At 45.5% G+C, this 16,981-nt stretch overlaps 7 protein-coding genes across 12 annotated transcripts; 3 read left to right on the forward strand and 4 right to left on the reverse strand.

The window, feature by feature from the left end:
* Positions 1-1,312: 1,312 nt before the first annotated feature.
* Positions 1,313-2,778, reverse strand: LOC9631191 (ABSCISIC ACID-INSENSITIVE 5-like protein 5). Its single transcript, XM_002990326.2, has 4 exons — positions 1,847-2,778; positions 1,686-1,757; positions 1,591-1,617; positions 1,313-1,539 (listed from the first exon to the last, which is right to left on the reverse strand). Exons 1-4 carry the CDS (start codon positions 2,528-2,530, stop codon positions 1,453-1,455), a joined length of 870 nt encoding a protein of 289 aa, XP_002990372.1. The 5' UTR covers positions 2,531-2,778; the 3' UTR covers positions 1,313-1,452.
* Positions 2,779-2,886: 108 nt separating this feature from the next.
* On the forward strand, positions 2,887-7,235 carry LOC9631192 (U3 small nucleolar RNA-associated protein 6 homolog). Of its 6 annotated transcripts, XM_024664115.1 has the most exons (10): positions 2,887-3,314; positions 3,370-3,873; positions 3,929-4,315; positions 4,369-4,541; positions 4,592-4,778; positions 4,830-4,939; positions 4,984-6,240; positions 6,307-6,431; positions 6,483-6,575; positions 6,637-7,235. In XM_024664115.1, the coding sequence occupies exons 1-6, from the start codon at positions 2,913-2,915 to the stop codon at positions 4,929-4,931; spliced, it is 1,755 nt and encodes a 584-aa protein (XP_024519883.1). In that variant the 5' UTR covers positions 2,887-2,912; the 3' UTR covers positions 4,932-4,939; positions 4,984-6,240; positions 6,307-6,431; positions 6,483-6,575; positions 6,637-7,235. The 6 variants fall into 6 exon arrangements, with proteins under 6 accessions (XP_024519883.1, XP_024519880.1, XP_024519881.1 ...); XM_024664112.1 differs by lacking the exons at positions 6,483-6,575; positions 6,637-7,235 and having other exon boundaries at positions 4,984-5,876; positions 5,924-6,240; positions 6,307-6,417; XM_024664113.1 differs by lacking the exons at positions 6,483-6,575; positions 6,637-7,235 and having other exon boundaries at positions 4,984-5,779; positions 5,924-6,240; positions 6,307-6,417.
* Positions 5,097-5,738, reverse strand: LOC112342397 (germin-like protein 8-2). Its single transcript, XM_024664141.1, has one exon. The coding sequence runs from the start codon at positions 5,736-5,738 to the stop codon at positions 5,097-5,099; it is 642 nt and encodes a 213-aa protein (XP_024519909.1).
* LOC9630992 (oxalate oxidase 2) lies at positions 6,479-7,114 on the reverse strand. Its single transcript, XM_024664142.1, has one exon. It carries the CDS (start codon positions 7,112-7,114, stop codon positions 6,479-6,481), a length of 636 nt encoding a protein of 211 aa, XP_024519910.1.
* A 2,839-nt stretch (positions 7,236-10,074) lies between the features above and the next one.
* On the forward strand, positions 10,075-13,114 carry LOC112342398 (pentatricopeptide repeat-containing protein At4g02750-like). The gene has a single exon (XM_024664143.1). It carries the CDS (start codon positions 10,075-10,077, stop codon positions 10,636-10,638), a length of 564 nt encoding a protein of 187 aa, XP_024519911.1. The 3' UTR covers positions 10,639-13,114.
* On the forward strand, positions 11,362-12,369 carry LOC112342399 (pentatricopeptide repeat-containing protein At4g02750-like). Its single transcript, XM_024664144.1, has 3 exons — positions 11,362-11,532; positions 11,655-12,035; positions 12,178-12,369. The coding sequence occupies exons 1-3, from the start codon at positions 11,362-11,364 to the stop codon at positions 12,367-12,369; spliced, it is 744 nt and encodes a 247-aa protein (XP_024519912.1).
* A 482-nt stretch (positions 13,115-13,596) lies between the features above and the next one.
* On the reverse strand, positions 13,597-15,129 carry LOC112342388 (cytochrome P450 71A1-like). Its single transcript, XM_024664118.1, has 2 exons — positions 14,266-15,129; positions 13,597-14,214 (listed from the first exon to the last, which is right to left on the reverse strand). The coding sequence occupies exons 1-2, from the start codon at positions 15,127-15,129 to the stop codon at positions 13,597-13,599; spliced, it is 1,482 nt and encodes a 493-aa protein (XP_024519886.1).
* Between the last annotated feature and the right edge of the window lie 1,852 nt (positions 15,130-16,981).

Raw genomic sequence — 16,981 nt, forward strand, 5'->3', positions numbered from 1 at the left:
GTGGTACAGTATATTGGACCACGGTTAAATACAAGATCTATTTTGGCAGGATAGTTGCCGCATTTACGAGCCTGATATCTTGCACACGTGGCGATCTCCCGCCCGTCGACGCTGTTGCCCCAAGAAGTTAATGGATAGCATCGCCAACTTTGAATGCCACAAGAAAGTTTTTAATGTTGGTGGAGGCTGAGAAGACTCGAAAGATTTAAAGGAGTTTATTTAGATAGGCATAGACTGCTTCCATTCTTCCATTGCGTCAAAGATTTTTGGCGTCACTTTGTCATACTGCGGGGCGGCGGGGACTGTGCGCGTTCGACTCCTCTCGCCAACACCGGCTAAATTAAACAAATTTTTTTAAGGTCCTGGGGTCAATGGCCTGATTGATCATTGCATGCCTCGACCCTAGAAAAGAACCATGCAATTATATTATTTGCATCGTGGTGGATTGGAAGGTTAAAAAAACTCGGGATAGCAACTCTTCGGGAGCTTTAAATAAGGTTTTGGAGGGAATTTTTGATCATGGGCAATTTTCGCAGTCACGCAAAGTACCGGAGGCTGACCGGCATTTTTGGGTATTTGCAGAGTCAAAAGGATTAGACTATACCAGCGATTCAAAAAAATTTAAATCCTTACGTAGAGCTCGACCTATAATCTGAGACTGTAAGTACATACATTTTCAGCAAAGAAAGCTATCATACTGACCCACTGATCACTGGCTGCAAGAAAAGAGATCCATCATCCAATCCAAAAAATGCCCTTTGGGGCACATTTCCCGCTCCCTTTTCGTTTGAAACAAAGCTGCCGCTCAAATTCGAAAATTTTGTCCGGGAATCTTTCTGTTGGGCGCTGTGCATTTTAGGGCTGACAACGACGGCCACGATCGACGGCTCTGATGGAAGCTCTGTTTCTAGGGCTTGCGAGATAGGGCTCGAGAGGAGAAATGCAAGCGCTGAGGGCCACCGTAGCTGCGGCGCGCAACACCAGGCCATGGAACAAGGCGCAGATCCGTGAGATTCATCCGCGCGATGCCGAGGTAAGGAGCTTTTCGATCGATTGGAATTTGATCGAATAGATTGATCGCAATTGCAGCTCTTGTCCCCGGATCCAGCCCTCGCTCCTTTCAAGAGCAATAAACCCACCGCGAAGAAGATGCAAATGGTGGGCGATGCTACAATTGTTTTGCTAGGACTGGGTAAGTATCCCATTTCGTTTTCTTCCAACTGGAGCTTCTCAATGCCCTTCCTTTTTTTTCCCAGGCTTTCTCTACGAGATCCACTATCGATGGCAGAAGAAATGCGACGAAGCAAAGGAATCGACGTAAACTGTGTACAAATTCTAAATAAAAAAGAAAAAAAGAGGAAAAACGCTGCTTCACAAGCACTCACTTTTTTTTTTCTCTTCACTGCTACTAGCCTATGCTATCAAAATTTTTTGGACATCCTCGACTTACATTTAGAACGAGTTCACCCTCCTCAGCTCCACTCGCCTGGCCTTGGCGTTTTTCTTGGAACGTTTCAGCACCGTCAGCATGTCTATCACCTGAGAAAACAAAAACAATGGTTTTCGATTTCGATCGAGAATCTAGCGTACCTTGGCCCTGTACCTTGCATCCTCGGCCTATTACCATAAACCCAGCGAGAAACCACTCTCTTAGAAGTTAAAACTAAGCAAAGCTTCTCTTTTACCTGTTGCCTCTTGAGCTTGTCATTCTCTTCTTTGAGCAGCGTTACCTCTGCTTCAAGCTCTGCTGTGTAAGCCTGGCGATCAAATAAGGCAAAAGAAAAACAGAAGGGGCAAATTTTTAGAAAAGAATCCAGCCAAAGTCTTTAAAAAGTTGGATTTTTACCTGTTTCCTGGCCCTGGAACGCGCAGCCGACTCTCGGTTCTTTATCATCCTCCGCTGCCTTCGCTCGGCAACTTTGTCCACGTACTCGTCCGGCTTGTGGAAGGCGTCTCCGTAGGAAAGGACCTGGCCACCGCTTGGAACCATACAGCATTCCTCGATCTTGGTAACGAAAGCTCGCAATCTTTTGGAGCTGGAATTGGCGGCGCTGGGATCCATTCCCTGCATGTAAGCTAGTTCCAGATCATCCCTCTCGCGCTTGTGAGGAGCAGGCCCCAAGTCTGGGAACGTCGATCCAATCCCCGTGGGAGCGCTGTCGGCCACCCCCGATTTGACGAGGAATTCCTCCAGCGTCATCTCGCCCAGCGTGCGCTGTGGAGCGATGCCGGACTCCGGCGCTTCCGTGGACGACGCTGCCGCTGTGCTCGTGAGCTTACCCTCTTGGATTTCCCTCCAGACCTCCTCCACCGAGAGCTTGATCTCGGACGAGGAGGGATTCTCCTCTTCCTCCTGCTCGGACGAGGAGGGGAGCGAGGGCTGCGACTCCTCCTCGCCCGTTGCCGCCACCAGCAGCTCGTCGATGTTCATGGATGAGAACTTCTTCTCCGGCACGCCAAAGCTCTTGAGATCGTCCAAGACTGGCCGCACTGGCGAGGAATTGAGATACTCGGCGCTCACGGCCCCCATTTCCCCTCAAGAATCGGAAAGATTCCAAGACTGCTCGATCAAGAGGCGAAATCTCGCGATTCCTAGCGGCAGCTCGCCTCGCAGCCGCATTCCCGCCCCTCGATCCAAGAAAGCATCGCGCGACGCTGCGATTGCATGCGAGGCGATCGACTCCGCTGCCAAAGAAGAGAAATTCCGCTACGGCATTTGGAGCCAGAGGGATCGAGAGGGCGGAAGAGAATCGCGACAGGAAACGGGAAAGACGAAAGAAAAACCCTAGGGCACCCTAATTAATATGGCAAGTAAAATTGCCCGCCATAGCCAGAGCTTCAACATAACAAAAAAATATTTTTTTCGAAGAACCCTAAAATTTATCTCTTGAAGTTTAGGGTTTTGGGGAGCGATGGCGGACACCGTCAATGCCTACCTCGAGCGCATGCTCCCGGAGCTCGAGGATCTAGAGAAATGGGGCCTCTTTACGCGCTCGGAGATCAAGGAGGTCGTGCGCCGGCGGAGGGAATTCGAGTATCAGCTCAAGCGGCCGTCGAGGATCCGGGACGATTTCTTGCGGTATGTGGATTACGAGACGAAGCTGGAATCGCTGCGACGGCTGCGAAAGAAGGTCGTGGTTAGGGATTTGAATGCCGCCGGGAAGAGATGGAGCGGGCATATGTCCGATGGGGCAAGCGCGATCAGGATTATCAGCATTTACAAGCGCGCAGTGGCGAGATTTGGTAGCGACATGAGCTTGTGGCTGAAATTCTTGGAGTATTGCAGGAAACATTCTCCCAAGCAAATGCGTCGGGTGAGCGATCGTGTTTATCATTTGTAGCTCTTTACTTATCTCCGCATTCTTACAGGTGCTGGCAAGAGCTCTCCAGCTTCATCCCAATATCCCAGGATTGTGGATGTATGCCGCGTCCTGGGACTTTGAGCACAATCTCGACGTCTCTGCTGCTCGAGCGCTCATGCAAAGAGGACTTAGGATGTGTCCTCACTCGGAGGATCTGTGGCTCGAGTACTTCCGCATGGAACTCTCTTACGCTCAAAAGCTAAAGTCGCGAATGCTGGTGCTGGGCATCGAGTCCGAAGAGATCGACGCTGGAAAGGAGCAACGAGAGAGTGATTTGAGCGTGAAGCTGGCGTGGGTGATATTTAAGAACGCCATTGTTGCGGTTTCATCCAGTGCAAGGTTTCGGCAAAGGTTCGTCGAAGTTCTTGACCGGTTTGCGCTGGTGAAGTCGACTATCGCAAACGAGATCTACGCAAGTATGACGAGGGACTTCTCGAAGGACGAGAATTGCTGGGACTGGAAAGGAAAGTATAAATTCCAGACAACAAGCTCTTGGAAGGATGCTGTGAAGGTCAGTGCGATCTGTCTTGCGGTGGCATCACATCTTCTTACCATCTATTTCACAGGTTTATGAAGAAGCAGTGGGTGTTGTTTCGTCGGCTCGGATGTATGAGCTGTATGCAAAGTTTCTCGAGGGATTGCTGGATTCTGGGGACGAGCGAGTTCCTGAGTCCCTTCTTGAGCTCTATGACCGTGGTGAAGAAGTTTGTGCGAGCATAAACTTTTTGGAAGGTCACGTTCGCTTGTTGACGAGAAATGGCTTCCTAGACAGGGCAAGGGCCCTTACTGAGCAATTCTGCAACGGTCCATTACGTTCAAGCTCCAGGCTATGGGTGTTGAGGCTTACGTTGGAGATTCAACACGGCGGTTTACAGATGGCTGACATTTCTAAGCTGTTTTTGAAAGCCTTGCAGTTCGTCCAGGCCTCAGAGGGAAAGGACATCTGGAAAATGGTATTTTTATTGTTATCCTGTATGTTTTAGCGCTAACAGTTTTCTCCCGGCAGGCTTTGGAGTATTTTTCCGGAATGGACACTTACCTTGACATAATACTACGGCATCTGGAAACTGCTCTCGGGGTCAAAGGTGGCGGCCAGGAACTTGGTGCTGTCGCTTGGTCTGCAGTAAGCTGGTTCTTACATTTCGACGGTGTTGAAAAGGCTCGGCAGCTCTACAATAGGTACACTTTGATCCAACGGTTTCCGGCTAGGAACCAACACTTCCTTTCAGATTTTTGGTGCTACCAGGTCCAAGTCTTTATTTATTCAAGCGATGCATTGGCCTCGAGGCTGATAGAGGAGCACTTGGTGATCAAGAAGCAGTAAAATGCATGCGGAGGCTTTTCGACGCTGCGCTTGAAATATATGGTAGAGAAGATGTTGGCATTTGGTTGGATTACTGTGCTTTGGAAAAGAAGGTACTAGATATCATTTGCTTAATCTCCCGATATCTTAAAACTTTTGACCAGGTTGGAAATGCTTCTAATGCAAGTACCGTGTACTTCCGAGCGAAAAAGACATTAAGTGACCCGTCTTTGTTTATACAAAGACACCAGCTTTTGTTTGCATGACTCGTGAGGTTGGTTCGTAAATTTTATCCACTTGTTTGACATAACCTTCCAGATGCAAGCAAACAAAGGTGAGAAACCAAATCTGGAGCTGTTTTGCAGAAGCTCTTATGGCTGAGCTAGACTAGACTGCAAACATCTAACAAGAGTAATACAAGAGTGGCGGATTTAGCCGGTAAACTCCTTCCGAAGTTGGGATATTGTCTGCTCGTTTAGTTTGAAGGATTTTTTCAGAACTTCGTCGGAGATACCTGAGCCGAAAAGCGTAGAACCCAGCCGCTCAGCACCAGGATTCTGGCTGTTAAACACAGCCAGGAATCGAGCCGGGTGCGCATCGTCCAAGTTAATCTGAAAATGGACAAGGCCTCTGGGAAAGACGAAGACGTTCCCCTTTTCGAGTGTTCTCGAGAAGAGGTTATTGCTGGACACAAATCCCGCCTGAACCTTACCTTCGAGAAGGAAGAAAACTTCGGTTGAGCGTGGATGGACGTGTGGGGAATTTACAGCTCCAGGTCCCATTTCACCCCGGGCGAGACTTATCCCGGCGGTGTTGAGGCCTGGAAACTGTTCGACGTTGAGGAGGGTGACAACGAACACGTCAGGAGTAGTGACGGGCTGGACAGAACTTAGAAGACGCGAGATGAAGTCTTCCTCGGACACCGTTTGCTTACAAGCGAAGCCATTCATGGAGACCGTGGAGTTGAGATCTGCAACACACAGGTTTTGAAGAGGATCCGGGTCACTGGCCAGGACGGATGCGAACAACAGAGAGCAAGCAACAAGCAGGAGAGAAGTAGCCACACGGTCCATGCTGCTGCAAAGATCTAGATCAGGTCCCTTTTATTTCCAAGGTGAATGACTAGTTCCAACCTGGAAGACTAGTTCCAACGTGAAAGACTAGTTCCAACGTGGGATGCGGAGCCGGCACTTCATTTCAACTTTGCTCCAGTAATCTTTGTCAGGTACTTGTGCTGACAAAATTTTAGTTCTTGTAGGCACAAGTCGCTATCCGTGCAACGCTCGAATTCTTGTTGGGGGTATGGGATTCTGATCACCAGCTTTGAAGCAGTAGGGATTCCAAAGCTGCAAGGAAAACAAAAAAAAAAATTTAGTTCAGTTGGTGAATTGATGGTTGACTTCGTCCATGAAGGTTGGCGGCACGGTTTCTCTCAAACTCTTGGCACTAGGATTGACAGCGTCAGCGCCAAGCTAGTCCAGCCGTCTCAAGGCGGCGGAAAGTCTTGGGGCCTACTTCATTCTTCGCGCGGAGAAGCTTCGCTGCGCATCAGCGAGCCGCCGCCGAAACTATCAGGTACTTCGTGCTTATAGTACTTCTACAATGCGAGGCTTTCTGATCTTACAGCATTTGTTTGAACAGAGATCCCGCGTATGTTAGAAGTCGTCGAGGACGCAAATTCAAAAGCGCGTGTTTTTCTCACAAAATATACACGCTGACAGCTTTGACCGAAAAGAAGATATTGAATGGTAGAGTCCACAGCGATGGTGAGGATCTCTACTTTATCTGTTCTAACACAAGCTTTTCCTTACCATCAGGGAGTAAAGCTGTGCTTGAGCTCGTTAATGACGGACTGATTGAGCCTGAAAGATGCAGCGAGCACGGCATCTGGGATCCCAGAACCAAACAGAGTAATCTCCAAGCGCTCCACTCCTGGATTCTGGCTGTTAAACGTGGCGAAAATTGTTGCAGGAGTGGCTCCAACATTCCACTGGAAGTGGACGAGGCCTCGAGGGACAACAAAGAGATCGCCCTTCTGGAGCGTCTTGAGGAAGAGCTTGTTGGTGGTGTCCACAAAGCCGGCCTGGACGGTTCCCTCCATGATGTAGATGAGCTCGGTGGCTCGCGGATGGACGTGGGGTGTGTTTACTCCTCCGGGGCCGAGATCTACACGATTCACAGACAAACCCTGGGTGTTGAGAGCTGGAAGCTGCGGTACTGTGACTCGGGATGCCACAAATCCTCCTGGAGTACTCACTGGCTGGACGTTGCGAAGAACAGTGGAGGTAAAGTTGTCCTCGCGCGCTGATGCTGTTGTCAAGCAGGCTGCTCCATTGACACTGGTGGAGGAATCCAGGTCGGCGACACAGAAATCTTGCACAGGATCGGGGTCGGCTGCTAAGATTGCTGTGGCAGCGAGCAAGGAAAGAACAAGCGAGAGCAGCGCCATGTCCAGGTTTTTCTTTGTTCTTTTTCTCGAGACACTGATTATTTATAAGGATTGAGTACGAGACGGAAGCGCGTTTCTAGAAATTTTGAGATTCAAAGTCTCGTGTTTTACATGATGCAAATATTATCATTATTAAATGCATTCAGAGAACTGTACGTTTACAATTAATATTAGTAGCCCATACGAAAATATACATTTAATTGTAAAATAAAAAATAAATCAAAATATGTATTAACCTTCAAATTAAATAAGTTCTCTTTTCATATATTAATTATTAGTGCTCGGCATTCCTCTTCTGCTTGACCTTTCTATCATATACACCTCTTTCAATTGTACATCCTTTGGACTGCTTTTTGCAAGCCTGTCCTGACCATGTAGAGTTCCATATATACTTGATCCACTGTAATGTTGTCTTAAAAGTAAATGGTTCTCAATCAGGATGCAAACAAAAATCACCTATGACATCTTGTCAGTGTAGTCCTCATATGCAAAGTTGAGTGCTTTAGCCTTGCCAAAGAACCTAATAACTACTTGGTCATAGGTCTGGTCACAATAATGTTAGAGACAATGTTGTACCTATTATAATTAGAGAGTGAAATTTTAGTTTTCTTAAACCTTACTGCCTCCTCTTGTGTCTCATATGCCCCTGCACTTGGAAATGCAATATAAACAATGGCTCTTGAAACATAAAATAAAAAATTCACCAAGTGGAATCATATGATAGGCAAGCCTGCAATAAAGATGTAACCTAATGTTAGAATGGTCACAAGAATATTTTGAAAATATTCTATGTCATGTGTGGCCTAGAGTTCACTCTTTGTTCATTTCATTAGTATCAGAGTAGCACATTCTTTTAGGGATGGCAGATGGAGTGGCATGAAAAGTATGGTGTTAGTGATAATGGTTATGATGATGAGGAAAAAATTCTTGATGATATTGTTATGTGGTAAGGTTGTTAAATTTTTTAAGTTCAAAGCAAGATTAAAAAGGTTAAAGATTTTATCAATCTTATTAAGGATTTCTTACTTTGCATGGACCCTCAAAGTTTAAATCAATCTCATGATCATGATTACCTTTGGTACGTCAAACATGCCAAGTTAGTATTATTTTTGATTCAGGTGTTATATACAACTTGTTGAGCTCCAAGATGGTGAAGAAACTTGGTTTGCCTATGAAAAAGTGTTCAATAATTTACAAGGTGGTTATAGCAGATGGACATAGCACTCGTATTTATGGTGAATGAGCTTTAACTGCTCCTTTGATGGTTAAAGGAATTCCTGACCATCCTTTGTTCCGGGTTATGGATCTTGGTTGCATAAATATTATTCTTAGGAATGAATGGTTTTGTGATAGAAAGCAAAGGATTGATTAAAAGTGTAATGTTTTGTGTATCAAAGTTAGTAGCACTATAGAAAATATTGTTAAAATAGACAATAATGATACTGTATTGATTAATGCTTTGAAATTGGTGACTTGCATGCCTGAAATAACTAGTTCTTTCTTAGTGTACCCATTTCTTTCTAATATGATCATATCTAATTTGGAGTATGTTCATAGGCATGGGGCTTAGATGGATTGCATTCAAGAGGAGTTCCATGACATATTTCTAGATGAGTTGTTTGATAGTTTGCCTAATAAACATAGAATTTAATATGAAATTGACTTGGTTCCTAAAGTTACTCCTTATTAGTAACAACTAACTTGTATTAGTCCTGTTGAAGATAAGGAGATTAATAGCCAGCCCTATGAGTACATTCAGAAGTGGTGGTTACGGATAAACAAATCTCCTTGGGATGCTCCAATGGTGATGGTCAAGCAAAAAGATGGTATATAACATCTTTGCATGAATTACAAAGGATTGAATGATAGAACAGTGAAAAATATGTTCCTAATCCCTAGTATCAATGATTTGCTCAATTGTCTTTGTGGTGCTTGATATTTTTCGAAGATTGATTTGAAGCAAGGATATCATCAAATTTGTATCAAGCCAGCAAAAACCACATTCCAAATAAGGATGGGTCATTACGAGTTTTTGGTGATACTATTTGGTTTGACAAATGTTCTTACAACTTTTTAGAGATTAATGAATTAAGTTCTATAACCTTACTTGGGAAAGTTTGCAATTAATTATTTTGATGATATCCTAATATTCAACGAACATGACATGCATATGTGAAGTGTTTTACAGCTTTTAAAGGACAACAAGCTCTACTCAAAATTATCCAAGTACAAGTTTTTTTTGGAGGAGATTCGATATTTCAAGCATTTGATTTTAGTGCATGGAGTAAAGTTGATCTTGCAAAGATCTATGTTGTGGTTGATTGACCTATACCTTTAGCAATGCATGATCTTCGTAGTTTCTTTGGTATAGCTGGAGTTTTTCGACAATTTGTAAAGGATTTTTCAAAGATAGTAGCTCCCTTGATTGATCTTCTCCAAAATATGTCAAAATATACTAATATTCATGGTTAGGATAAGAAATATCAAATAACATTTCAACATTTGAAGAAATATTGCATCTCTACTCTTGTGTTGAAGATTTTGTATTTTAAGTATTTTATTGTTGAGACAAATTAACATTGCTATTGGAATTGTCTTACTTCAAGTTGGATATCCTCTTGCTTACACGAGCCACAAATTTAATGTAATACAACTAAACTAGCTTACTTGACACCAAGAACTGTATGTTATAATTGCTACTATAAAGGAATAACAACATTATCTATATAGATCAAACTTTCATGTGAGTGCTACTATTGGGCAGCCAAGAAATTTGGAAACCACTGCTGAGGAATCACACTCTCAATCACAGGCATCCCATGCTAGTGCCAAGGGCAATGCTGATTCCCTGCCTCGCGCTACAGCTCGTAGTACCTGGCCGTGCCCAAGACAATCCAGTCGCCATAGCAGCCATATCCGCCACGTCGGACAAACGCGCTTGAACCCTATTTTTCAACCAAATGCGAGGCAAGAACTTGGCGCGGGAGGAATCCCTGGCGCTGCCAATAGAGCTTCTGATCCGGGAATGCACGAGCTCGGGTGTGCTCTGCGATGCGAGGCGGCTGCATTCGCAGATCGTGGCGAGCGGGAGGGATGTGGGACGGGACAAGTTCCTGGCCAATCTGCTCGTGCAAATGTATGGCGCTTGCGGGAGCGTGGAGGATGCCGCGGTGGTTTTCCGCAGCATCCAGCAGCCCAATTCCTTCTCCTACAACATGATGATCGCGGCGCTAGTCCGCAACGGCTGCGTGAGCTACGCGAGGGATTTGTTTGACACATCGCGGCTCGTGTTTGATACGGTCTCGTGGAATGCCATGATCAAGGGCTACATCGACAGCGGATGGATTGACGAGGCGAGGCAGCTGTTTGAGAAGATGCCACACAAGAGCACGTACGCCTCGAATGCTCTCATTGCAGCATATGCCCGGACTGGGCAACCTGACGATGCCCAGCGCTTGTTTGAGACGATGACAGTGTCTGCCCGGCGTGATTTTTTCTCGTGGACGGGGCTCATGACCGCGTGATCTCAGGGTGGCGCCGTTTCAAAAGCAAAGAAGGTGTTTGATGCAATGCCCCTGTGGGACGTTGTGTTCTGGAACGTTGTGATATCAGCACATACCCAGAACGGGCATCTTAAGAAGGCAAAGGCTTTGTTCGACGATATGCTAGAACGAAGCACCATCTCGTGGAACGCAATGGTGCAGGCTTACTGCCGCAGTGGGTTTCTCGACGAAGCGTGGCTTTTTTTTTGAGAGCACTCGCGACAAGAATGTGGTGTTCTGGACGGGTATGCTGACCGCGTTTGCTCAGAAGGGTTATCTGGGCTAAGCCGCCAACTTGTTCCACACAATGCCCGTTCGGAACGTAGTTTCTTGGACTGCTATGCTTCAGGGGCTTGTGCATCTGGAAGATCTCGATGAGCCGGTTGGCTTTGCTGGAAAGATGCCACAACACAACGACATGGCATGATCATAGCTCATGCCCAGCACGGGGACACGAGGGCTGCCAAAGCCTGGTTCGATGGGATGAGCTTCCGGAATGGTGTTTCCTGGGCTGCGTTGGTGGTTGGATTCTCGCAAGGAGGATGCTTGGCAGAAGCGCAAGCCTCGTTTTCAAGGATGCCTTTCCGGGATGCGGTGTCATGCAATGAGATGATACTTGCGCTCGGGAGCGCGGGGCTGATGCGAGACGCAAAGGTGGTGTTTGAAGAGGCGATTCTCGCGTGAGACGTTCTAACTTTTACTGCGATGTTGACGGCCCACGCCCGAGCTGGAAACGTGAAAGAGGCGAGACTTTGCTTCGAAAGAATGCCGCACCGCGACGTGGTCTCGTGGAATTCCATGATCCAGGCCTACGCCCAGAACGACTGCGTAGACGAAGCACTGGACTTGTTTGCGAAAACACCCGAGCCGGACCTTGTGTGCTGCAATGCCATGATCCACGCCTTTCCTCGTAATGGTCTGCTCGACGACGCAAGATCTCTCTTTGACAGGATGGCCACCAGGAATCTACTGACTTGGACTGGGATGATCACGTCCAGAAAGCCATGCAAGTCTTCTCGAGCATTCCGGACAAGAAGGACGTGGTTGTGTGGACGGCTATGGTGGCGGCGTATGCCAACAACGGAGACATGGCAGGAGCTCGAACGGTGCTGGACAGGATACCTTGCCGAGACGTCCCGGCTTGGAATGCTGCGATCACGGGCTATGCCCTCAGCGGGTATCCCAGGCAAGCACTGGATCTCTTTGCCACAATAGACGTGGAAGGACTGAGAGGAAGCGAGGTAACTTATATCGAGGTCTTAGATGCGTGCGGCAAACATGTCCTCTATCCGACACGGGACAGAGATTCACGAAGGCTTGGCTGCTGGCTGCTCGGACAACGCAAACTCGATCAAAGTTGGCAATGCGTTGCTGAGCATGTATGGCAAATGCGGCCGGCTGGATCGAGCTTGGGAGATCTTCGTGTCCATGCAGCAGCAGCAGCAGCAGCAGCAGAAGCGTCATGGCTGCAAGCAGGAGGAGCTCGTGTGCTGGAACGCGATGGTGGCGGCGTATGCACAGAACGGCCACAACCCCGAGGCGGTGGAGCTGTTTCGAGTGATGAATGTGGAGGGCGTGGAGCCGGACGAAATCACGTTTGTGAGCTTGCTGTCGGCGTGCAGCCATGGCTGGAAACAGCGAGGTGGAGCTTTAAGTCGCACCAACGAGACTACCAGGGAGTTGACTCGGCTCCCACGCACTACATGTGTGTGATCGACGGACTGGGACGAGCAGCCATGGCCGAGCAAGCCGAGGACTTGATCCGACATATGCCCTTCCACCCGGATCCAGTGGCGTGGGCGACTCTGTTGGGTAGCAGCGGTGTGGATGTGGGTGGTGACTGAGTGATGGAGCTCGATCCAGCCATCGCTGCCGTCTACGTCTTGCTCGCAAACATCCACTCCAGGGACGAGGAGTAAGCCAGTTGGATCTCCTTTCCAAAGCTTTCGGAGAATGGAGACGGGGCGCAGCCGCGTTTCAGAGCTCGCCATCTTCAAGCTGCAACGACGGTGAGTATAAACTCGCTTCTCCTTGCGCTACTACTGGCTTTGTTTTCTTCTATCATGGCGACACTTTAGTCGCCGGGTGCAATTCATTCAACAGTCGTCGGCCAGGTCCTCCCGATCAAAAGATCTCAAAACAAAAATCTCCACTGAAAAGCTTGTCTTTTTGGTGATTATTGCAGGCCGGAGTCGCGAGAAATGCGGCCGAGTGCATGGCCAAACTCGCCTTCGTTCTCATCAGTGTCGTAGGGGACGAAATAGCTGGTAAAGGAGGCAATGATCTTTCCAAGTCGGATTTCTTCCTAGGAAATGCTGTGGTGGATCACTAGAAGGCTCTGGGCCTACCGACAAACGGTAGTAGCTCTCTCTTCGTTTTGCTCCCAGTGTAGAAAACCAAAAAAAAAAAAAGCCTTTTTGTGAGTCATAGCTCATGAATTATTACGTTACAGCCCTGACGATACTGGAAACTGATGCTGGCTCGAACCACACTGGAACATTTGCTTGCTTCGCCACTGGAGTTTCTCCGTTAGCAATTGATGATCTATGAGAATTGGATAACCACTTACACTTGCAAGCGGTTTCCAGTGACTCGGGAGTGAGGTTGGCATCCAGCAACACAGCCGGTGCTGCTTGGATGAGAATTGTGAGATCCATTCCGAGGTCAAGTGTTTCTCCTGGAAACTTGATCAGGAGAAGAAAGTACTGCGGACGAAACTGTTTAGTGTCCTCGCTTATATATTGCCAAACGAGAAAGAACTGGCTGGTTTGGGAGAAACACTATCGAGTCTTGACACTGCTCTAGTTCCTAGTGGCTGACCAAGGAGCAGCACTACATCCATCTCCATGTTAATGAATCACCCATTAAAATTTCAATTAGAGCTAAGTGGGATTGCCGCTTCTTATTAAAACAAAACAACCTCTCTTGTTGGCCGCTGAATCAAGGACATGATTTTGCCAGTCGCGGGACGAGCATTAGGGGTTCTTCTCTGATTAAAACAATGCCAAAGTAAGCTTTCATATTGACCTCGTCCTTTCCATCTGGGAGGCTCCACTCAAATGTGTGCAGCATTGTAGCCAGAGCATAGTGCACCATAGTGAGACCCATGTTCAATGCGGGACACATTCTTCGGCCTGATCCAAAGGGTATCAGCTCGAAGTTCTGACCTGTGACTTGCACATCAGACTTTGTCTCCAGAAAACGTTTGGGATTAAACTTGTTGGCCTCGCTCCAAGTAGATTCATCTCTTCCAAGAGCATACGCATTCACCAGCAGCCCTGTTCCTGCAGGAATGTTGTATCCCCAGATGTTACAAGATTCCACGGATTCATGAGGAGCTAGCAAAGGTGCCGGAGGATGTAAGCGAAGTGTTTCTTTGACTATGGCCTGCAGAAACTCGAGCTTTGGGATATGCTCCTCTTCCACGGTACCATTACTTCCAACAACCTCCTCCAGTTCTTGTTTTACTTCTTGCATTAACTCGGGATTTCTCATGAGCTCGGCCAGAGCCCAATCCATTGTGACTGCGATGGCGTCTGTACCTGCTGCAAGCATATCCTGAGATGCGAAAACAACCAGTTAGTACTTCAAACTTCTCCCATGTCTTACCGAAGTCAACGCCTTGATTCTGGTATCATCTAGAACTCCACCAGCAATCAAAACGTCCATGAAATCCTTCACCTCGTGATGAGACTCCCGGGTTTTCTTGTGCTCTTGAAGTTGCTCTCCAAGGTAGTTCACCAGTTGCGTTTGGAGCCACTTGATCCTGAAGACTTTGGGATCAGCCCAGCTGAGGCATGGGATAAGATCCCCGATTTGCAGACCATTCCCAACTTTGGAGGCTTCATTGAGGTTGTTGAGGAATTCTTTCAGCTTTTCAGATTCACTACCTGAGGCGTCCGAAATGCTCTTGTTCAACACCATGCGGCTCATGGTGTTGAAGGCGAATTGGAAAAACCTGGAAGTCAGATCTACAGGTCTTCTCTGGCTGCATGCTTCCACAAGTTCCGTGATGAGCATGGACATTTCCAGCTTCCGCACGGGCTGGAACATCTGCACGCGCTTTGTAATGAAAAACTCAAGAGTGCAAATCTTCCTCAAATGCCTCCAGTGATCACCGTAAGGAGCCCATACCAAATCCGTCGCATCGTACCCAAAATACTTGGCTGCTGAGTTTGCAGGCCTGGAAGCAAATTCACGGTCATGAGTCTTGAGAACTTCTTCTGCAGCAGCTGGTGTCGAAGCTACTAGTGTCTTGATTCTCCCCAGCTGCAGGTACATGAGCCCTCCATGCTGCTTTGCAAGCCGGAAAAGATACTCATGCGGAAGTTTCTTTCCTACCAAATGAATGTGGCCTATGATGGGCAGCGCTCTTGGAGATGGTGGAAGACTTTGATTTCGCTTGTTAGTACACAAGAGCACAACTAGTATGAGAGCAAGCGTGAGCACAATTGTAAGTATCATTTCTAGCATACTGGCATGTGGAAGTAAGCTTAGTTCTTTATGTATACAGATTGGAATATACTTAGGTATCTTGCAACAAGTATATAAGTATATACCTAAGTTATTATATGTAGTTATTATACACTTTCAATATCTTTTGTAGGATCCCAATTGTGACAGACCATCAGGCACTGCAATGACTTTAAACATGAATACATATTCTGTCATATTTTAATAATGGAAGGCCCAATTTAGAGTAAGCACTTTTTAAAAAAGTATGTTTACCAAACACCTTTACTATTATGCCTTTTGTGTTAATATTGTTTGGTCCTAAATATTATTTATAGAAAGTGTTTAAATTTGTTTATTTGGCATGGAATATAGAGATTGTGTTGAAGACAATGGTGTTGGTCCCATGTCCAAATTCACAATCTAGCACTATTCTATATTTAGTAAGTTTCAAATTTGTCCTAAAGATTAACTCCTGGTACTAAAAGTGGCCAAGAGTGAAAGTTCCTCAACAGAGGGTTTAAATGTATAGTAGGGATAGTAGGTAAGTTAAGCATGGTTGATTAATCTGAGGTATAATTTAACTCCTACTTACGTGCTTGTTCTTGTTTTATATTTGACTTGGGTCTAAGCCCAAGTTCCACACCATGCTAGCTGATGAAATACCTATATTCTTGCGTTAGGCCACTGGAATACTAAAATAGTTCCAAATTTCATTTAGCTCGATTTTGTGTGTTAGTCCTGACATTGGGATGTTGGATGCAATTGTTCCAAGTCACTTCGTGCTTCTATCCCTTTGTTCTTTGGGTTGTACGCTCATAAGTCATTTTGTGCTCTAGTATTGTTGATGTTTAAATTTGAGTGAAATAGGATATTTATCCATAGAATTGATATTGAGTTTGATTAGACTCAATACATATAGTATTAATAATTTGGCTATAGCTTTATATTATTAGCATTCATGTATTTGCTAGTTAATAATTATATTAGCTTTCAAATGAGTTGAGTGGCAAGTTTGAGTTAGCTGTGTTCTAAATAAGATTATTTAGTAAGGGTTAAGCTTTTAGTTTTTCCTTGAAAAATAATTGAGTTGTGGACTATATTAGCTTTGCAAAAGAAAAAGATTTTAAAGTTGTTGATTCCTTATTGGATTTAAGTTGAGAATATATCGATCATTGATGATTTCTCTTGTGTTTGTTATGAAGTGAATTATATTTTATTATGCACAAATAAATTCATGGAGGATTGTTTAGTGATCACTTATTAAGCATAACTTTGTTGTGCTTAGTTTTTGGATTGATGCAAATATACTCTTCTTTAGCTTTGGCATTATTAAGTGTAGCTTTTGGATGTGTTAAGAAGGATATTGTGGGTTGCACCATGATTTTTTCTTTAACATTAACATTAGTTTATATAAGACTTGTGATCATTGTTAAATAGGAGGTAAATATAAGCTTCTTTAAACTTTATGTTCTTTGAGTTTTATACTCTATGCTCTATTTGTTAAAAGGTGTTAGGGAAGGCATTTTTGGTTTATTAGCTTTGATGTTAAAGTTAGTATTTACATCCAACAATCATTGATGATGATTAATTATCATCTAGAATAGTTGATTATCCTTGTCAAAAGTTTTGCTTGATTATTATTGATATGTTCTTTTGGATGGTGGATTCTTTATTTAACAACAATTATGCATCTCTCTATTGATGGGATGATTGATAATCTTTCATGATAGTTAGTTATTCAATTTGATGGCTTTTAGCTTTTCGCATTACCATATGTTTTTTTATGGATTGTTTTGGATTAGTCTCTTGAGTTTTAGACATTGGTAAAATGTTGCTGACACTTGCTTAAGCAACTTGAGTTCCTTCGTAT

Source organism: Selaginella moellendorffii, unplaced genomic scaffold (assembly GCF_000143415.4).
Source record: "Selaginella moellendorffii unplaced genomic scaffold, v1.0 SELMOscaffold_107, whole genome shotgun sequence".
Taxonomy (NCBI): Eukaryota; Viridiplantae; Streptophyta; class Lycopodiopsida; order Selaginellales; family Selaginellaceae; genus Selaginella; species Selaginella moellendorffii.